This window comes from Athene noctua, chromosome Z, assembly GCF_965140245.1.
Source record: "Athene noctua chromosome Z, bAthNoc1.hap1.1, whole genome shotgun sequence".
NCBI lineage: Eukaryota > Metazoa > Chordata > Aves > Strigiformes > Strigidae > Athene > Athene noctua.
The window spans coordinates 34,152,559-34,171,725 of NC_134077.1; the positions used below are offsets into that span (position 1 = coordinate 34,152,559).

The 19,167-nt window shown below is 39.0% G+C and overlaps 2 protein-coding genes across 9 annotated transcripts in view; one reads left to right on the plus strand and one right to left on the minus strand.

The window, feature by feature from the left end:
- The window catches only part of MCC (MCC regulator of Wnt signaling pathway), a 213,010-nt gene extending 200,650 nt beyond the window's left edge, over positions 1–12,360 (plus strand). For all 5 annotated transcript variants that reach the window (XM_074932661.1, XM_074932665.1, XM_074932663.1 and 2 more), the window contains 2 exons: positions 7,603–7,725; positions 8,759–12,360. In XM_074932661.1, the coding sequence (XP_074788762.1) occupies positions 7,603–7,725; positions 8,759–8,939 (304 nt within the window). In that variant the 3' untranslated portion in view covers positions 8,940–12,360. The remainder of the gene's footprint in view (positions 1–7,602; positions 7,726–8,758) is intronic.
- The window catches only part of DCP2 (decapping mRNA 2), a 37,697-nt gene continuing 24,233 nt past the window's right edge, over positions 5,704–19,167 (minus strand). For 3 of the 4 annotated variants that reach the window (XM_074932669.1, XM_074932666.1, XM_074932668.1), the window contains one exon: positions 12,505–18,507. In XM_074932669.1, the coding sequence (XP_074788770.1) occupies positions 18,344–18,507 (164 nt within the window). In that variant the 3' untranslated portion in view covers positions 12,505–18,343. Of the gene's footprint in view, positions 6,090–12,504; positions 18,508–19,167 lie in introns of those variants that run through there. The other variant, XM_074932667.1, reaches the window with a different exon arrangement.

Sequence of the window (19,167 nt, forward strand, 5' to 3'; positions counted from 1 at the left end):
CTGTATTTCCAGTTGCTGATAGCTTTCCTGTCTGCATAGTGTTGTATGTTCTGTATGTATTTAGAGAATCCTTTATCAGCATTAAAGTGTTTGGGCAGGTAGGATCTGACCATACTAGGTAAGGGCCATAGCAGACATAACATTATGCAACTAGACTGACTGTTCAGACCTCAGCTGGGTCATCAGTTGGCACAAAATTATGGTCTCTGATGGCTGTGCAGTGTGAAGTGCTAAGGCTTGGACAGTAGGCCCAAGCTACATGAATTTTGTCCGTCTAGACATGTTTCATATCTCCCTCACAAAAGAGTGACTTTTTCATCCAGCAACACAACAAAGAGGTTATATATTTACCATGTTTGATGACTTCTGAACTGAGAGATAACCTATCAAGTGATGCTCCTAACTGGTAAGTTGCCATGGAGAGGGAAAAGGGTTGTAATCAGTAGGGCTAGCAAACAGGTCTCTTTCTCTCCAAAAAGTACATTTAGCACGGAGCTATGATCCTGCCTCTCTGCAAGTGGAAACTGCAAGTATTTTAGTTGGACATAGAAAATTCATCCTATCACAATAGCTTCCATGTGTCTACTGAGACACAGTAATGTTCTTTGCAATCTGAGGTCCTTAAGCCTGTCCAAAGACCACAACCCTTTGTTGTTTTAAACTGCTTGTTTTGAGAGAGCAACTGTTTCAACTGAAAGCTCTGCCAAGGCACGACAGTAACTATTTCCTGACACAGTCAGGTAGAGATAAATCAAACTACCTTCCTTTATTTTAAACTTCCCCAAACTCCATGTGATGACATCTTAGCTCAGCATATTTTCAAGGGCCACCCTTATTTTCATGATAGAGGGATCCAGGTGTAGGTAGAAGCATCTATGAAATTCAGGCCTATCTTGACCATCAGTAAGGCTGTCTTGGAAATGGAAAGAGAAATGCCTAAAACACATCGTGTTGTAATTATTCAGATTTTAAATGGCTCTTAAGAATTGAATCAGGAAAATCCTCTTTATGTTTGGTCAAAGTACAGGATGAACATACAGTGGATAAAACTGGGGGGAAAGAGGCAGGGGTTGGCATTCAGAAGCTATTGATGAGTTTTTCCAGTGCATTATAAGCTGCTTTTTTGTCACTTACATTTGCTTATTTCTGTTCTCTCATTATCACATCCATTAAATGGGGAGATAAACAACTCAAACATTTGAAAACCAGAGACTGGCATGGATTGCAGTCATTGCAAATTTCAGTGATCTCTGTCCTTTTTATGACTCTGCAGTCTCTGCCATGATTTCCCTTGGCTGTGTGAGTGGTTCAGGAGGCATGGCCTGTTCTGGAAATCCCCCTGGAGAGCCCCACTGAGAGAAACCTTCTGGCAAGCAGAGAAATGACTCATGGTGATATAAGGGACAGACTCCTCAGAAGTGCCTCTGGTAGCTGTGTTTTCTCCATGCATCACAGATAACTATCATTTGTGTTTTTCTCAGTTTTTGTCATGGAATAAGTAGTTCTCCTTACCACTGCATCGTTATCTGAACTGCTGAGCTCTTGTGTACTTGGATATAATCATCACAGGGAGCTCCAAATAGCTCCAGGTCTGGAGAGCTTCCAGGCTGGGCTGGCAGAGCTGGGTGGGAGGTTTGAGCAGTGAGTGTAGCAGGTGTGCTGCTGCCTCCCTCCATGCCTGTTCTCCCTTTTTGCTGCTAGACTGTTGTTTCCAGGACCACACGTGGCCTGTTTCCGCAGTGCTAGTGGTATAATGCCTGTGGTATGGTCTGGTTTTTGAGATCTGCTCTAAGCATCTGACAATCAGCAAAAAAGCAGTTCAGTATCCTATACCAGCAAAGCATTTTTTTAAAGCACTGTCTTCTCTGTCATCAGAAAAGGCTACCTTTGTACAGGTAGCAGGCAGCATGGGTATTCTCAAGCCCTCTGATGCCTGAAGAGATGAGACAGGAAGATGTGGCATTTGAAGGGGATGATTTTAAGACTCTTTCGGCATTTTTGTAGTGTTGTTTTGTTGCCTCTTCTAAAAGTTGTATTATATATTAGTTGTTTTCTTTAGCAGGCCAACCCAGACCAGTGAGGGAGGTGTGCATTTGAATTGGCTTGGGGATTCTGCATGCCAGTCTGACATAAGATGTTAGGCTAAACTACTGATGAAAAGAGAATTTATCTGCATTCCTTTTAAAGGTCCAGCTGTTACCTGTTGAGAGAAGAGCAGTCAAATGCCTAGGAAAAACAATCATGTTCGGCTGGAACTGTAAAAGGCAGAGAGGGGACTGAGGGAACATGCTAGGCTTAAAACAACAGGAGGATATTAGGAAAGGTACTAGGAGTAAAGTATGGGATGGAAGGTGTGTGCCTCCCCTTCAAAGTGGGTACCATGCAGAAAGCTAGGGGCCATGCAGGTGATTTTCCTCTCTCTCCTCCCCAAACCCCACATGCCTGGGGGCTCTCCAGCCTGTGTGGGTACCTACACCCAGGAGGCATTGAGCCTTGGTCCCCCCAGGCTGGCTGCCCAGCTGCTGCATCAGGGTTTTGTACATGCAAAGCTCAGAGGCAGATGCTGAGCTGAAGCTAATGGTGCCACTCTAACAGGAGAGCTAGAATCTGAAGAGGTCTGCTTGTAGCAGGCAATGCTCCCTCGTGGGTGAAAGGATGTTCCTAGGGATAGCAAAATGTAGGATAATGAGGCCCTAAAGGCCCCCAAACTCCTCTGCCCAGCTGTGGGAAACTTCCTTACCTCCTGATTTGGAGAGGGCTCAATACTCTTCTTTTGCTTCAGATTTGGCAAGACCTGTGTGGGTGCTCTTGACCCCAGGGCAGAGGGTTGATAGATTGTGCTTTCACCAGAAGGGGAGTTAGCCAGGTACACTCCAAGTCAGGGGCTGAAAAATCAACTTTCTGTGTGCCAGGGAAGAGCAGCTCCCTGTTTGCAGCACTGGGGAATTCTCAGTGAAATCATCAGGGACAGGAAAATCCACCTGGGAAGACTTCTGGCATGTGAAACCTGAACATGTCTGGAAAAGCGCAGGCAGGAGGGAAAATAAAAGATGCACAAGACCTTACTTACATTATTCTGGGCCAAATATGCTGTCATTGTGTGGAGACCAAATTGACAGAAACTGCAGAAAATGTGGCTGATATTATATAGTTTCCTTTATGGCTCTGGCAAAATTCCCCACTCTCTGCAACTGTAGCCTTGAAACCAGAGAAAATGTTAGACCCTGTCCACTTGCTTGGTCCTATTCAAGCCATCCTGTAAGTCTGAAACAAAAAGCCCTTGAAAACCACTTAGCAACTGCCCACTGAGTGTTTTGATTGTGAAAACACAAAACAAAAGTCTGTCACCAGCGTACTAGGCATTTAACTGAAAACAGTGTTTTTGGTGAATGTTGGAGTAGGCTGTAGGCCTCTGAATACACTTACTCTGAACTTTTCCTTGGGAAGGGAGCAGTCAGGGATTTCCCTGGCTGACTTCTTGAGTGCCCCACAGCAAAGCACTTGTGTTGGAAGTGAGCCATGCCCTCAGATCTTAAGCTTATTCCCTCTTCTGAGAATATGTGCTCATTTTCCCTCTGTGCGCATGGTGCCATGGCTGTGTTTGCAGCTCCAGCAGCAGTAGCCATTTGCAAGATGAACTTTTGGGAGCAAAAGCTCTTCTGACTTTTGTGGTCCAATTGACTTGTGACTTGGAGCTCACAAAAATTGTGTTCTCCTAAAAATTCTTGTTTCTCCTTCCCTCTTCCCATCCAAATATACACAAATGCCTTCTCAAGATCCATATTCGTCTGTGTTACATGCTGTGGGGCATGATAGCAGTGTAAGCTTCTGTGTGTGTTTGCTCTTCAGACTCTGGAAGACTGACTGGCAGCAGAAGGACATGCTACAGCCAAACAGTGATCTATCAGGAGGATGTTTGTATAGTTGTCGCATCAAATTCAGTTCCATCCTTGGTTAACAGCTTTGACACTTTCAACCTTGAAAAAATGCTGCATATGACTATGACTGTTGTTTTAAAATATTGTCTTATTAAGCCTGTAGTGGTTGATTCTTCATATCCTGCTGACTTATAATAGCAATCAGGAAAACAAAGTGGTGCTAGAAATTCCATAAAGACAGCTACCCTTGTAATGCATTAAAGGAATACAAATAGCATCTCAGGATTCATTATCACTCCACTGCGCAACTAAGCAATCTGTTTCGGAGAGACACAAATAAGGACAACTCTTGCTGTCCAAACTGAGGTAATTACTGATAGAAATGGCCAGCCAGTAAGATACAGCTCTGAGGTCTCTCACCTGCTACTATATTAAAGGTGCAGCACTCTGGGAAAACTTTACATGTTTTTTTTCATGTAATAGTCATTAATCAAGTATGTCTGCATCTCCATTTTCTAGACTAAGACAAGGTATTCACTGTGCCTTTACTGTTGCTGCTGTGTCTGTCAACTCAGGTGTTACTTGTCCCATGAAATGCATCTTGAAGTAAAGATACTTAGATAGGCATGTTTTAAATGAGGAGTGGTAAGCATAGAAATCGATCCCTATGTGTTTTGGAACATTTAACACATGCAATTAAACTGCCCATTGCTTTCTCTGAGATTAAAGTGGCAGTAGGCACTAGCTAATGCTGTTTTCACTGACCTCAAGACATCAAGATGAGCCAAAAGAACTGCATGGGTCTTTTTAGCTCAGGGAATACATGCGTTTCAGTGGTATAAATGTAAATTTGAGACATCTGTAGATTGAAGGATTACCCACTGTTACCTCTTTAGCTAGATGGTTCAGAACTAGCATCTGAAAGTTGTTTAACTAGCCTGGGGAGGCCCAGGGTGCTTACCACTCTGCTCTATCTTTGGCAAGCAGCAAGACAAGGATGTTGTAGGCCAAATGCAAAGAAATATGTCTTGATATTTAGCTGAGTTCAGACTGAACTGACTGGTTGAAAGGTGTAAATGCAAAAACAGACAAAAGGTGATGTCTAATGGTTTTATCAGGTAACAGTCACCATGGCAATCAAACTTCACCATGCATGACGAGTTCCTCTAAGGCTTTCCACTGTGTTTCTTTTCCACGCAGCTTTTGTTACAGCAGGTGTGTTAAGGACTTAAACTGCAATAACCTGTGGCTCTACAGCGTTCTTTCCCATGGGACTGCGTGCAGTGTTGTCACAGTTATACCTTTTTTTTGCACATAATATTAAATCAACCTCACGTGATTTTTAGTTTTCTCTCCCCATTCAAATACTGTGAATGTTTATTCCATTAAACTTGCTGTTCATGCTAGGTCGCAGTGCTGGGCACTATGCTACTGAGCCTTCACCAGAGCCTCTCTCTGGCTGAGGAGTCCTTTGGAGCAGACAAGCACCAAATTTACCCTACTCTGTTCTCTCATATCAGTAGTGCCACACACACGTTAGGTAAGGGGTCTGGCCTGGTCTGATCCTTTATTTATCTTCCATTGCAAATAAAAACTGGAGGGGTTTTTGTTCCTGTTTTCTTTGAAGAGCACATATTTTGACTGTAGGCTTGCCGAGTCTTTCTGACTGCTAAGATAGGATATTTTATATATATATATATATATATATATATATATATATATATATATTTGGGATGGATGGCAGTGAGCTTTTAACAGCTACGGAAAAAGATTGTGTAATTTGAAAATGAGAGTATGTTACTTCAGCGAAAGGACACGTAAAGAATACTGATGGTTTTTCATCAACAAGGCCCCTCTTATGTGCTTTTTAATTTGGCCAGCAAGCCAGCGTCTGCAGTGTGTTGGGATAAAATGCTAACTTGGAATATTTCCCCGGATGACTTTGTGAAAGCCCTTCTGTTGCCGAAGCGGGGCACACTGAAACATACCACGTGCTATCCATGTGTCTGGTTATAAAATGCTGCCGTTGCCAGGCGAGCCTCGGAACTGCAGGCTGGTGACCTGGGACTTGAGGAGCATCCGTGCGATCTGTGCGGAGCTGGGGAAGCTTTCAAAAACTTTAGGTTATTGATCCTGGTGGGGCTTGGTGGGCTTACGTGGGAGCTAGTGGTAGGCTTGTTATTGAGTTTAAATCCAATTTACTCAGCGGCACTACAACAAGAACAGGAGAGAAAGGCAAATCACTGCAAAGCAGTTCTAGACAGCAAAGCACAGACAAATGTCTCCATACATGCAAAGTTCCCAAGTGTAAGGTTCAACACTACAAAATTTAACTTTGTCCCAGTTTAGCCCACCTCCATATAATTCTTACACCCCATTTTAAAAATTTTCAAATCTGATCTTTTCCTCTGTGGGCTGTCTGTGCTATGAGGAGGGTCACAGAGAAAGGCCTCTGGGTCTCCACATCAGCACCTGTGCACAAGAGGTGGGACAGTCCTATGTCTGTATAGGAGCGGGTTGTAGGCACCCGTTGGCTCTGCAGCAGGGAGCTCCCCGGGAAGAAGCATCTGCCTCATACTACATGCCTGCCAGCACTGAGAAATGCATTTTAAAGCCAGCTTAAACTCAAGCCGTAATGCTTAAGTCTCCCCAGAACTTATGCCTTGTTCACTTTTTCTTTTCCTCCTAGTGATATTTGTAACATAGAAGTATTATTATATAGTACCTTACTTCCATTTTGGCACACTTTGTGTAATTAGATTTTGGTTCATAATTGGTAAGTATTGGTAACTATATTAGCATTTTAAATCTCACTGCTGTGGCTTATTTAAAAGAAAAAGAGTACCTCATAGAAGAAAATGCCTGTGCTCTCTATTCTGTATATCTTATGCTTGCCCTTTTCTGTCTGTACTCCCCTCTCTCGTTCTTAACTTTTTCTGTTTCTCACTGGCTCCTAAGAAAACCTAGTGATCTATTGTAATACAGACTGTAGTAGAAATTAATCTGGTAAACTTAAGGAAGTGACTGAAGTCAGTGGAATTGCTCTGAGAGTGGTGAAACACTGGCACAGGTTGCCCAGAGACATAGTAGCTGCCCCATCCCTGGAAACATTCAGGGCCGGGTTGGAGGGGCTTTTGAGCAACCTGATCTAGTTGAAGATGTCCCTGCCCATGGCAGACAGGCTGGGCTAATGACCTTTGAAGGCCCCTTCCAATATAAACTATGCTATGATTCTATAGGCATTTCTAAGTAAAAAGAAATTTGTTTAGTAAATTAACTTCAATGGAAATCCTGCTATGCTATTTTTAATTAAAATTCTTTTATGATTACCATGATGTTTGATTTTCCTTGGTAGTTTTCTTTGGTATATCTTATTCAATACACAGTAGGTGGCATTCTTAAGCCAGGTATTCTTAAATTTGTATTTATGTATCTCTGTGATTATTTCTTAGTGTGATTGAATATATAAAATACCATGATCCACCAGAGAAGTTGTTTTCTCTTTTGTCTGCTGCATCTTTGATCCAATATTCTAAAATAGTGAATGTTATAAAATCCAATCTGTGGAAAAGTTTAATGTAAGAACTACCTTCTGTATTTTCCAAGTACTAGTAAGGAAAATATTTTCAGCCTGTCACCCTACACAGGACAACGACTGATGCACTTGCAAGCTGAAGTCTTATTTCTGTTTTGAAAATAGTTTTCTCCTTTTTTCCTGATTTAGGGAGAAGAAGCTGAAAGCTAGAGTGCAAGAGCTAGTGAGTGCTCTGGAGAGACTCACAAAGAGCAGTGAAATTAGACATCAGCAGTCTGCAGAATTTGTTAATGACCTTAAAAGGGCAAACAGGTAAAGGATCTACCAGCAGACAGATGCACCACTGATTTGATTTTTTTTTTTTTTTTTTTTTCTGTTCTGATAATGCACTGTAATCCTCTCCTACCTTATGATCAGTTTCTGGATTCTTGTGTTCACACATGTTGATTCTTCGTTATAGTTAGAGATGAGGGAGGTCTGTACCTCCCACATAGGACACTGAAAACTACATAGCTAAGAACAGAGTGGGGGAAATGAGTTAATCATAACCGAGTTACTAGCAATTGGATTATTATTAAAACAAACAAAAACCTCTGTTTGGTAAAATTTATTAATTTTATTTTGTTTCAAAGTGTTTCCCTTTCTTTGTCTCCAGCCTTTTTATTAATAAACTGGCTTCGATAATCACACTTAGATTTTATTGCTCACTCAGTAGATTTTACTGGCACTGAGTTTGAATGGACTGAGAATGTGGTGGACTGTAGCTGCCCTTCCTGCAAGGAGCCTGTCACACACAATGTAGATTTCATTAATAAATTATACTTGAAAGTCCTTATGGTGAGGAGCAGTACCTGTCTCAAGCTTTCCTACTGAGTCAAGGTGAAGCACAGGAGATATTTAGCAGCTGACAAATTAGCCATCCTCTGAATATAACTGTTAATTTTTTAAAGGGAAAATGCCAAATCAGGGCTGGCTTTTGTAAGCAGATTCTGGCCATGAAATGTTTATGTAAATCATTGCATGTTTAATGTTGTGGTATCCTGACTCACAAACAGTGCTGTGCAAGGTCATCATCAGCAACCTCTAGCTGGCTCTTTGGACCATGTTTAAAAACGTTTTTAGTAACCAGTTTACTGTGAAGGTGTGTACTTGCCCCAGAAAAATATAGAGAGATGACCACTAATCTGGGTTTGGATCAAATGGATTTTAAAGCACTAGTAAATTTTAAGGTCATCAGTACCTAAACTGGAGTTCTCTGAAGGTGGGGTTCTGGGGTGGATTTTTGTAGCACCTGCTATGAACAAGCCTTTTTGAATGACCTTGTATTGCCTTGGATTTCTAACAGCAACTTGGTAGCAGCATATGAAAAAGCAAAGAAGAAGCATCAAAATAAACTGAAGAAACTGGAATCACAAATGATGGCCATGGTGGAGAGACATGAAACACAAGTCAGGATGCTCAAACAGAGAATAGCTTTACTAGAAGAAGAGAACTCTAGACCACACACCAATGAAACTTCACTTTAAATTAATCTCTTTCAAAGATGCTTAGTGCCATTACTAAAATTTATTTCTTTTGGAGGCTTTTAGGTAGCTTCTGTCAACACTGACACACTTAAGCACCTTCTCTGGGATCCTAGAGAGGTGCCATGGGGATAATATAAGTGTTAACCTTAAGGACTGTTTCATAATACAAAATGGCAGTGCCTAAATTGTTGTGCTATAATTATGTACATTGTCTGTGTCATTATATCTGTATTCATACATCTTCTTTTCCATTTTATGTGTATCCCATGGGTGACAGTGTCACATAGCAAAATAATAGATGTTAAGAGGTTTTAATTTGGGCAGTTTGGAGATAATATGCGTTTTCCAAATCCCTGAGCTCCCACTGCACACAACTCTGTATTGTATCATCAAGACTTGCTGCAGAATTAGATGATATGCTGGCTTGCTTTTCTGCACCATACTTGCTCACAGTGCAGATCAGGTAGGAAAACTGTTGATTTGGAAAAAAAAACCCAAGAAACCTTAGTTGTATCTCTGAAAACTATAATAATGGTGTATTTCTTAAGAGTTTGTAAGAGGACTGAGTTTCACCATGCCAGACAGATAGCCTGTGCCAAGGTTGAGTAAGAAATTATAGGAGACCTCCTGGTATTTATATTGCATGGTGTTTGCAGTTATTTTGTGAAATAGTTGGTTTTTCTTGTTAATACATTATAGCCAAGGTTTTTCTTTAAGCAGCTGGGACATTTCTGTCACATATAGAGTGATTATTACAGCTTTCTGTGATCAAGAGGTAGAATGTTGTCTTTTTATATTTGTTTTGACCAAAAAAAGGTACTTATTAGGAATGTACCTATTCAATATTGAATATATAGGCACAAAACTGTAAATGTGTAGGTGTATGGATATACAGCCACAACAGAATGTGAATGGTGAAGTCTTCAAACAGCTTCTTATGTTAGTTTTTGTTACTGCTAACATCTCTTCTTTTGTTTAAGTCACATCATGTTACTGTATTATCAGACTGACTAAATTGAAAATGTTGGCCTATTATGGTAATGAACATTATGCAAAGCATGGCAATCAGGTTGATTTCTTTAGGAAGCAAAATACAGGAGTTGGCCATAGCAACTGTTTTATTCAGAATTTTTCTATTTGACTGAGTATGTAAAAGAGCTTCCCCTGTTTAACATGCCAAATTAGAGTTCATTAGCTTCATTAGCCTGTTACTGTGTTACACCTCTACTTTATATTTTTAAGGCTCTGTTTTGGAGTAAACGTGATTTCAGCAGGTTTTTGTCCTTTTTGATTTACATGTTGAGTCACACCTCAAGTTTTATTGGTGTATTTAGAATTATGGTAACATCTCTCATTTATTCCTCCAACTTCTAGTACTAGTGAAATATTTTTAGAGGACTTGAACCATTTTTGTCTACTCCTGGGCTAGGCCAGGCAGCCAAAATAGCTATGGGAATTTGTGTTCAGAATATGGCATTGAGTCATGGTTACATCTGAAACTGTAGCAGTTGGTGTTCATGAAATTTCCTAATACTGTAGTCACCGTTTTCTTCTTTTCTTGGGCTAGACTCTATAGAGTCTGAAACATCATCTACAAAGCCAACATCATATGTGATTGATTGCAATAACAAGTTAAAACAATGCTGATTTCAAAATTAAGTTATAGGTAGTGATGCCCTGGGATTGGTTTTGAGCAGTCCTCTTTCTCAAGATAATTGCATTTCTTAGTTTATAATGCAAATGGAAATTTCTGCAAACCAGTCTATTGAGAGAGCAGCAAGCACACTTTCTTACTGTCTTTATGGTTTTGCTAAGTATCTGCCTATGAGGTTTCCCTTTTTTGGCCAACAGGAATATAGGGTTTTGCCATAAGCTTCAGCGGTAGCTGATCACACTTGTTTCTGAAGAAACACAGAATCATCCACTCTGTACTGTGGCAAAACGCAGTTAACAGTTTTGTCTTACTGAATCTGAAATATCCACGTAATTTGAGGTCATCTCAAACTGTCCATCTGAAATAACTTTCACTTAAGGTAACTAGAAACCATTGCTGCACTGGATTTCCTCTTAGGCTGATTTTTTTTATATTTCTTGGTAGCTAGAGAAGCTGTTAAACGTAACACAGTGAAGCTTAAAGCATTTGAATTGAAACCTGTCTTTAAAGGAAAGTTTTTAGGAAGTATTTCTTTCCAGAAGGGGTTGTTGGGTGTTGGAATGGGCTGCCCAGGGAGGTGGTGGAGTCCCCAATTCCTGGAGGTGTTTAAGAGTCGCGTTGACATAGCGCTGAGGGATATGGTGTAGTTGGGAACTGTCAGTGCTAGGTAAGTGGTTGGACTAGATAATCTTAAGGGTCTCTTCCAACTTTGATGATTCTGTGATTCTGTGAAGAAATCTTAAAATGCACCTGGGTTTAAAGGCATTAAAAAGCTGCAGTGTCCCTCTGTGCCTTTTTCAATCCTAATGATTTGCTGATTCTGCATAAACTGAACATTGCTTTATTACATTTACTCATCTCTTCCCTGCTAACTGTGCTCTAAAAGCATTTTAGAATAAATTATAAATCATCAGTAAACTCTTCCCATAGGGCTTATAGATGAAAAAGCAAGACTAGTATCATACAGCCTCAGCAGTAGCTGTAGTTTGCCAGACCACCAGTTCTTTTGCCTAAGCAAGCAGCTACTGCTTCATCTGTTGGCACACTGGAAAAGGCCAGTAGGTAAGTGGTAAAAGGTTTACTGTTATTATAAAAACTGTTTCATATTCATATTAACAGCTTCAGTTCCAGCATACCTGTTAAAATGGCACCAACCTGAGAATAAATGCCAAAAAACTTTATGCAACTGTGTGAAATACCAGCACACCAGCCTGTAGATGAGTGTGCACATCACCCTGAGTGACAGCAACTTATCTTCATTTAACACTTGTTGCAGGCATAATACATTTGCAAAGCAAGAAAAATAGGTGGTTCTTGCCAACAGAACCTAAGTTGTTCACTCATTAATCTTAGGGTATTTTTTTTTAATTTTCTGTCACCAGAGCACATGAAACTTTGTATTTCACATGTTCAGAAGAAAAGTACTTTTTTCTAATTAAATATATAAATCTTCACCAGCTTGAATGTACTGCTAGCTATTGCAGAGCACATGTGACTAAGTTTGCATTAATGTCAGTATTGTTCTACTGGTTTTATTAGGATTTTCTCCTCCTTTAATACTGGACCATACCTTGTCATTTTAGAAGCTTTTCACCTTACTGAATTAGCTTTAAATGTATTGCTGCTTTTTAGTTTCCTAGCTGCTGTAAAATTGCTATTTTGTGGTTATTTGATATAGAATTGTAAAAACTGCATTTATTTATACAGAGACATTTATAATACTTATTTTACAAATGTTCTTATATTCTGAATAAATTTCTAATGCTATTTCTTTGCCTCAGGGTTTGCTTTACCAGACCTTGTCATCATATTGTTGAATGGGTCTGCTTAATGGTACCACAGAGACTTTCTCAAAGATACATTACTATCTTAGATGGTATGACACTGTCAGGGAAGTTCCCATAACAGAAGCATGAAAAGTTGGAAAGAATTTACCGGAGATCTGATCACAGGTTTTAGCTGAGCTCAAGAACATTAGTACTTGCCACAAACTCTCTACAGCTTCAATGAACACTTTATAGAAATGGAAGGGCACATACGAAACCATTTCCACACATCCAGTTCCTTTAATAACAAGTTATATGGACACCCCACCCCCCAAAAAAAATCATTCTCATAAATATTTTAAAAGCACTGATTGAAGTTCACATACTTCCTTTTTTTAGTACATCTAACATCTTTTTAAAAGTGTTTTTTTTTTTTTTACTCTCCATTGTGTTCAATGGGCCCCTCCTCCTCCTTTACAATTGACTTGAAAAAATAATACTTCTCCTGGCACTATATATAATCAGTGCTGCTGACTGGCTTAAGGCAACATTTAAACATTCTACAGTGAAAGTATAACCTGTAACAGCAGCACAGGCTTTACATTTCACACTGATCAGCAATGCTTATATTCATACTTCAGTACTTCAGTAAGTTTATGCATAAAGTCATTTAATTTTACAGAGAAAAATTACAGTATGGATGAAAATGTCAATTTAGTCATAGCCTCTTAAATGGGGTGCTTCAGTTTCTGAATTGGTGAATAACAAAATCACAATCATCAGTACAGCAGATGTTACAGGTAGTTACATTTTATTTACTAAAATTGAAGAGTTGACTAATGCAAACTTTCTTCAAGGTAACATAATGAAAATTGAGTAAAATCTATAGCTTTACATGGTTTTAACCCTATTAGCTGTATGTACTTTCTACTTAATTAGCACCGATATGCCACTTACATACCAGTGAGGAAAACAGATCAAGTTCTTGAGCTTTGAACAAAGGGGAGGAAGACAAAACCCTTCATGCATGAGCCATATGATAAAACACTGTCTCCGAATTTTCTGCGAGGCATGCAGTGCTGCACAGAAAAGTGTTAACTTTGGGCAGCAACACCCAAGTCAGCCAGGGTCCTGGAATACATACAGCCATCTAGCATTATGCCAAAATTAATGAACCCACCTTCTTCTGTGGTCTGTTTTGCTTTTTAATGTTAAAGTGCCTTGCAAACCCACCTAAACTGCTCCTCGGGGCACATACTGCATATAGTCCATACTGCAGTGTCATGCAGACATAGCAGAGTTACCGGATCCTGTTTTAAGTATAGGGTTGAGAAGTATTTGCTGAGAGCTCTAAATCATGCTGTTTTGCTGCATCACAAAAATATGTACCCAACCAGTAAGATATAAATAGTTCATCACCCTAGTTTAGTAATTTTGCTCAAACATGCTTAAAAAAATTTGTTAAGTTTTTCTCACAGTGAGAAGCATGGTGTAGAGAACTGAGCTTGCAGGAGCTGTATATTCCTAAAAAGCTATAAATGCCTTGTTTTAAAATGATTAATGAGCTGTAATCATTTTCTTAAAGGCACTGAACTGTAACCCGTGATGGAAACTAGAAGCTAGTTCTTCTGATCAACAATATAAAAGCTTAACAATGACAAAATACTTAACAGTGTTTTCAGTAAATTTCATAGTGGACCTATTCAAATTTAAATATTCTGTACCCTGTGAAATTTTGATAATTTTTTAAAAGCAAGCTTTCTTCTTTCTTGCAAGTACTGAAGGAGGAATTGAAGACACTTTTACTTCCTTCACAGAAGGATCCCAGAGCTGAGAACAATTTAAAGAGAAGGGTTTCTGTAAAGCTGAATCTGTACAGTAAGTTACGTCTAGCTTAACCTAACATTCTCAATGAAAAGACAAAATCCCATCATTTAATTTTATGTACTACTACTAATCCAGAATACTTTCACTTGTATGACTTGAATATGGCCAATGTAATTGCTACATATGTTGTCTTCATCATACGTTCACAACCTACTTGAAACAGTGAATTGCATACACAGCACAAATCCTACTGCATCTATCAGTGCTTACGTACAGGATTAAGAACAGTGCAAATACTAGCATTTAGCCTACTTTCATTCTTGAACTACACTACTGCTATAAATGCGTAAGAACAAAAACCTGTTATGCAAGAGTAGTTTTATTTCCAAGCCCAATTTACTGTAAGAGCACCTTCAGTTATTTGTAGAAATTTACCATATCTTACATAATTTTGGTTGCTTCAAAAGCTGAAATACTGTAGTAACAAAAACATCTGAAATTATGAAGTTATGTATAAGCACCAGATTAAACATTTACAGTGCAAGACAATTTCTGTAAATAAACCAATTTTTAAATCAACAAGAGAAGCTATTCTACCAGTTCTCAATAATTTTTGAACTTCCTAACCCATTTAGGCTATAACCTCCCAATTTAAAAGATGAAGGCACCTGACTTTAGGTCTGAAAAAAACCTCTTTTGCTCAGAATTTATAGAAAACAGGTAGCTGTGGATTAAAAGGCTCACTGACCTAACAATTGGACAGCCAGTCACTTACAGAGCAGCAGTGCCATCTTGCACCACAGGATATTAGAGCTTGGATTCTTAATATAGACTCTTGCTCTTCCTACCAGAATGACATGAGTGCTGCTATAAACTGCAAATCAACAACGATTCTACTACAGTAAATTAAAATAGTTTATCTGAAATTACAATTTGAGAGCAAGTCTGTTAGGTATAGCCAGACCTGAAGCCTGCCTTGTTTTTAAAAGGAACAGTTAACATTTTAACAGCCACAGGTAGATAAAGGAAAAACACTGTATTGTTCTCAAATCGCCAAATTAAATAAGGTTGGAGCACAGCACAGTAGCCTGGAACAGTGACTAGGCCCAAAATTTTATAGAAACTATTTATGCAAGTCTGGTCTAAAGAATTTACATTGTGTTAAAAAAATACTTCGATTGTGCAATAAAGCAAGCTATGTCCCCTCTTCTTCCCAGTACCACTGTTTCCAGACTTCAAACTATGTAAGACACAGCTACTTTCAAAAGCATGCATGTACATCAAGGAGTTAATAGCATTTCAACACAGAACATAAGTCATTCAGGCAGATCACTCTTCAGTCTGAGTTCAAAGTTTAGAGCATTCTTAAAGATGTTCAAAATCTCACACTAAAGCAGGGATTTCATGTAGTACTGGAAACTGTAAACTAGTACTAGATTCCCAGCACCTACACATTTGTAGGTTTTTTGTTAAACGTTTGTTTACGTCACAAGTTCTTTAATTTCAAGAACACTGAATGACCACTCATAATCTGAATAACCCCTTACAGTCAAGCATTCTCAAAGTGAGCAATGCTTGTTTTTCAAGTATTTTGACATCAGGTCTTAAGTCTGACACACAGTTACTTGTTTCTCTGTGTCCAGCTCCCATAAAACTCACTGAACTAAATTCTCAATCTTGTTATTTCTTCACTGTTTTACAAAAGATAATGTAAACTGTACTTCTAAACTTAGAAATATACTTACTTGTAAAAGAATGGTGAAATAATAGTAAACAATTAAAAATGTTCACAGTGCAGGGCATGATGGAACACATAAGGTGACCACATGCCACCACACTTACATCGTTTTAAAAACCTTACTGAGAAAAACAAATGCTACTACAAGAAACAGTACCCTTATACAAAGAAGTAAGTTATTGCATATTTATCACATTTATTTGCAACTCACATTAAGGCTAGATTTACTAAAATCATGACATATGTATAAGCCCCACTTTGGGTTGCTTAATGAAGCAACCAATTTCTTTTACACTGAACCAACCTTTAACTAAGAAGAAAAAAAATGACCCAGTGACTATAGTGGGCAGCCACCATCTCCTATTCATAGGACACATCTGCTTAGCTGTAAAGACCTCCTCTGCCTGGGACATGATTCCCCAAACAGTTGACAGAAGCTGCCAAGTTCACTGTTTCATCAACATCCCCCTTATTTCACAGAGCACTAGATGAAATACAACTAATTTATCTGAAAAGTCAACTGATTAAAGATTTCCACAGCCTGATATTTAACCATGCCTTAGGAGAGTCTTGTTAACTCCACAGGCAGTAGCAGCCTCAGGATATAAATACAAACTTCTGCCTCACCATGAGTAAAGGCACTTTTGCTGGGAAATCAACTACTTGCACTAAAGAAGTAACTAAAGACTAGTTTTCACCTGAAGCTGAAAAAAATAACCTCCTCCAGCATTATCCCACCTTCTCAGTTATTGTTCTTTGCCATTTACTGTTTTGAACTGCCTTTGGATAACTTTTTTTTTTTTCTTTTTTTTTTTTTAATACAAAGTGAGACAAAGCTAGGTGGAACTATTTCACAATTTGGTCTTGAAAGACAAGGCCTTCAAGACTCCTGTCCTCCAGAAGGAGAAAATGCAGTCTATTTCTCCTGTTGACTGATACAGAAGTCCAACATTCCTATTGCCAGGATTCTTACAACATTAGAGTCCCAAATCACCTGGTGGCAAGCAGGTAAATAAACCAGGAGATAGTTCTAAAGCTATTTCTGAGGAAAAGCACTAGGCAACAGATCAAGTAGGGTAGATGAAGTAGGGTGGTTGAAGGAAGACCAGGATTTTGGTTTTGGATTACATGAGTTGCATAAAGAGTCAGTGCATGAGCATACACTGTGATGAGACAAGGGCGTAGTTCGTTCAACCTATAAAGTTACCAATTACTCACCTTTATTTTAGAGAAAAGTCTATTTTTAAATTTGGGACAACATGCTTGCTACCACAAGCTGCTGTGACAAATTATTTCAGTGCATTTCTGACAACTGCAAAGCACGTGTTCAAACCCCAAAAGCATTGTGGCTGAAAATGACTGAGGCTACATCATTTAAATGCTAACTGCAAGTGCAATTCCAGTACAACTGGATATATACAAAGCATACACTACACAAGAGATCTGAGGACAACAGCACAGAATACAATACTGGACACCCTTAGAATAGTTATTGCAAGCCTGATTAAGCCATTTAGTGTCACACAATTACTATTATCCATGCACCTGCCTTCCTCCTCAGCAAGATCTACAGAGGCTTATTTACATTCAGTAAAAATTCTACACAAGTAACCTCTCACAGACAAAGTTTAAGCTTTTCTTTTTGAAAGCAGCTGCAACTGGGATAACACAAAACTTGCAACTTCCTACCCAGCTGGAAACAGTGTGTAAGAGTTGAAGCTAGACACTTGAATGGCTAAGTTCTACCCAGTTTGTGTATCCTTACTGAAGACAGAGGCAGAGTAGGTACAAGAAGTCAACATGCTGTAGATCTGACTCCAGGTACTACTGATCGCCAGCCAAGAGAACTATCACTGTGAAGGAGGGAAGGTATTTTGGGCAAGCAACCAGGACAGAGAAAGGATGACAGGCTGAGGCTAGGTTTGAAATGTGCAACTTGGTTTCAAAATCACTAGGACTGAGAAGTCCTCTGAGAATCAGTTTCATTGCCACTGCCGTAATATTGCAATGTACTACACAATAACAACAAGTCCAATAATTTACATCAAGCAGTTAAAATTTTAGCAAGCTGGTATACGCCAACAGTTAAAAAAAGTCAATGACATTCTACATAACACACAGCAAGTTAAAAAAAAAAAAAAGAATGCCCTCTAATGCACAGCTAGGAACAAGTGAACTGAACACTGGAAAGGTACTTTTGTGGATAAAGGCTATACTGCATTTAAAGTGCAACACTTGACTATGCCACTCCCATACTGCAAAGAGAACAAACCCTTCCAAACCAACAGTCAGTCCCTGCATTGCATTTAAAAACAAACAAACAAAACAAAACAAAATAAACTCCTGAGAAAGAGTAAGGCTGGATAAGAAACCCCCTCAAATGCAACAGGCAAGTTTGATTTTTGTTCTTATTTTGCTGTCAGAGGTCAAAACTTTTCATTATGGCATCATGGTCAAACTTGAAACTCAAGAAAGCTCTTGATGAGAAAGTAAATTTATAATGGCCATTACATGCCACAGAATGTCCTTCTACATGTTCTAGCAGTGGGTCTTCACTGGAGCAACACATCTCATATGCTGCATCTGCTTAAAGAAAAAGAACATGAAATAAATTTTAAACAGTTAACAATGAATATTTGTATCAATAACAATACAAAGTCATACCTCGAATGTATCTTCAATTAATATTTCTAACAAAATCTGTATGTCTGGTCATAAACAGAAGAAGGTTACTCAAACAGCCATAACTCATCTAGTGGCTACAACAAATCTTAAAAGTCATAGCAATCTGGGAACACTTTCAACAGACAGTTTTACCCATAGGTGCTGTTTTGCAAGTCATTTCTTGATAAAGAGAAAAGAAATATGGCTCTATGTTCTGAGCAGTAAGTTAGAAATTGTGCGCTCTCCATAGTCATCCAATATCAACTGCATCTTATTACTAGCAGGACAGAAAGCCTTGAACCAACACTCGATTAGCAGCATTGTGTTGACTCAGATGCTACTTTCCAAAACGAGCTTTCAGTTACTTTTTACTCAACCACATGATATAATGTGACAGTCTTAATAACTAAGGAGAAGAACTGCAAAGCCAGCCTGAAGCACCACATGAAGTTAACCAAATAACTGAAAAAACTCAAGACTGCCTTAGAAAAACATGGCTTTGTAACATTTGGTAGGTTAGCACACAAGGAAAAACCCTCAACCATCATTATTCAGGTGCCTTCAGCCTGTAACACATGA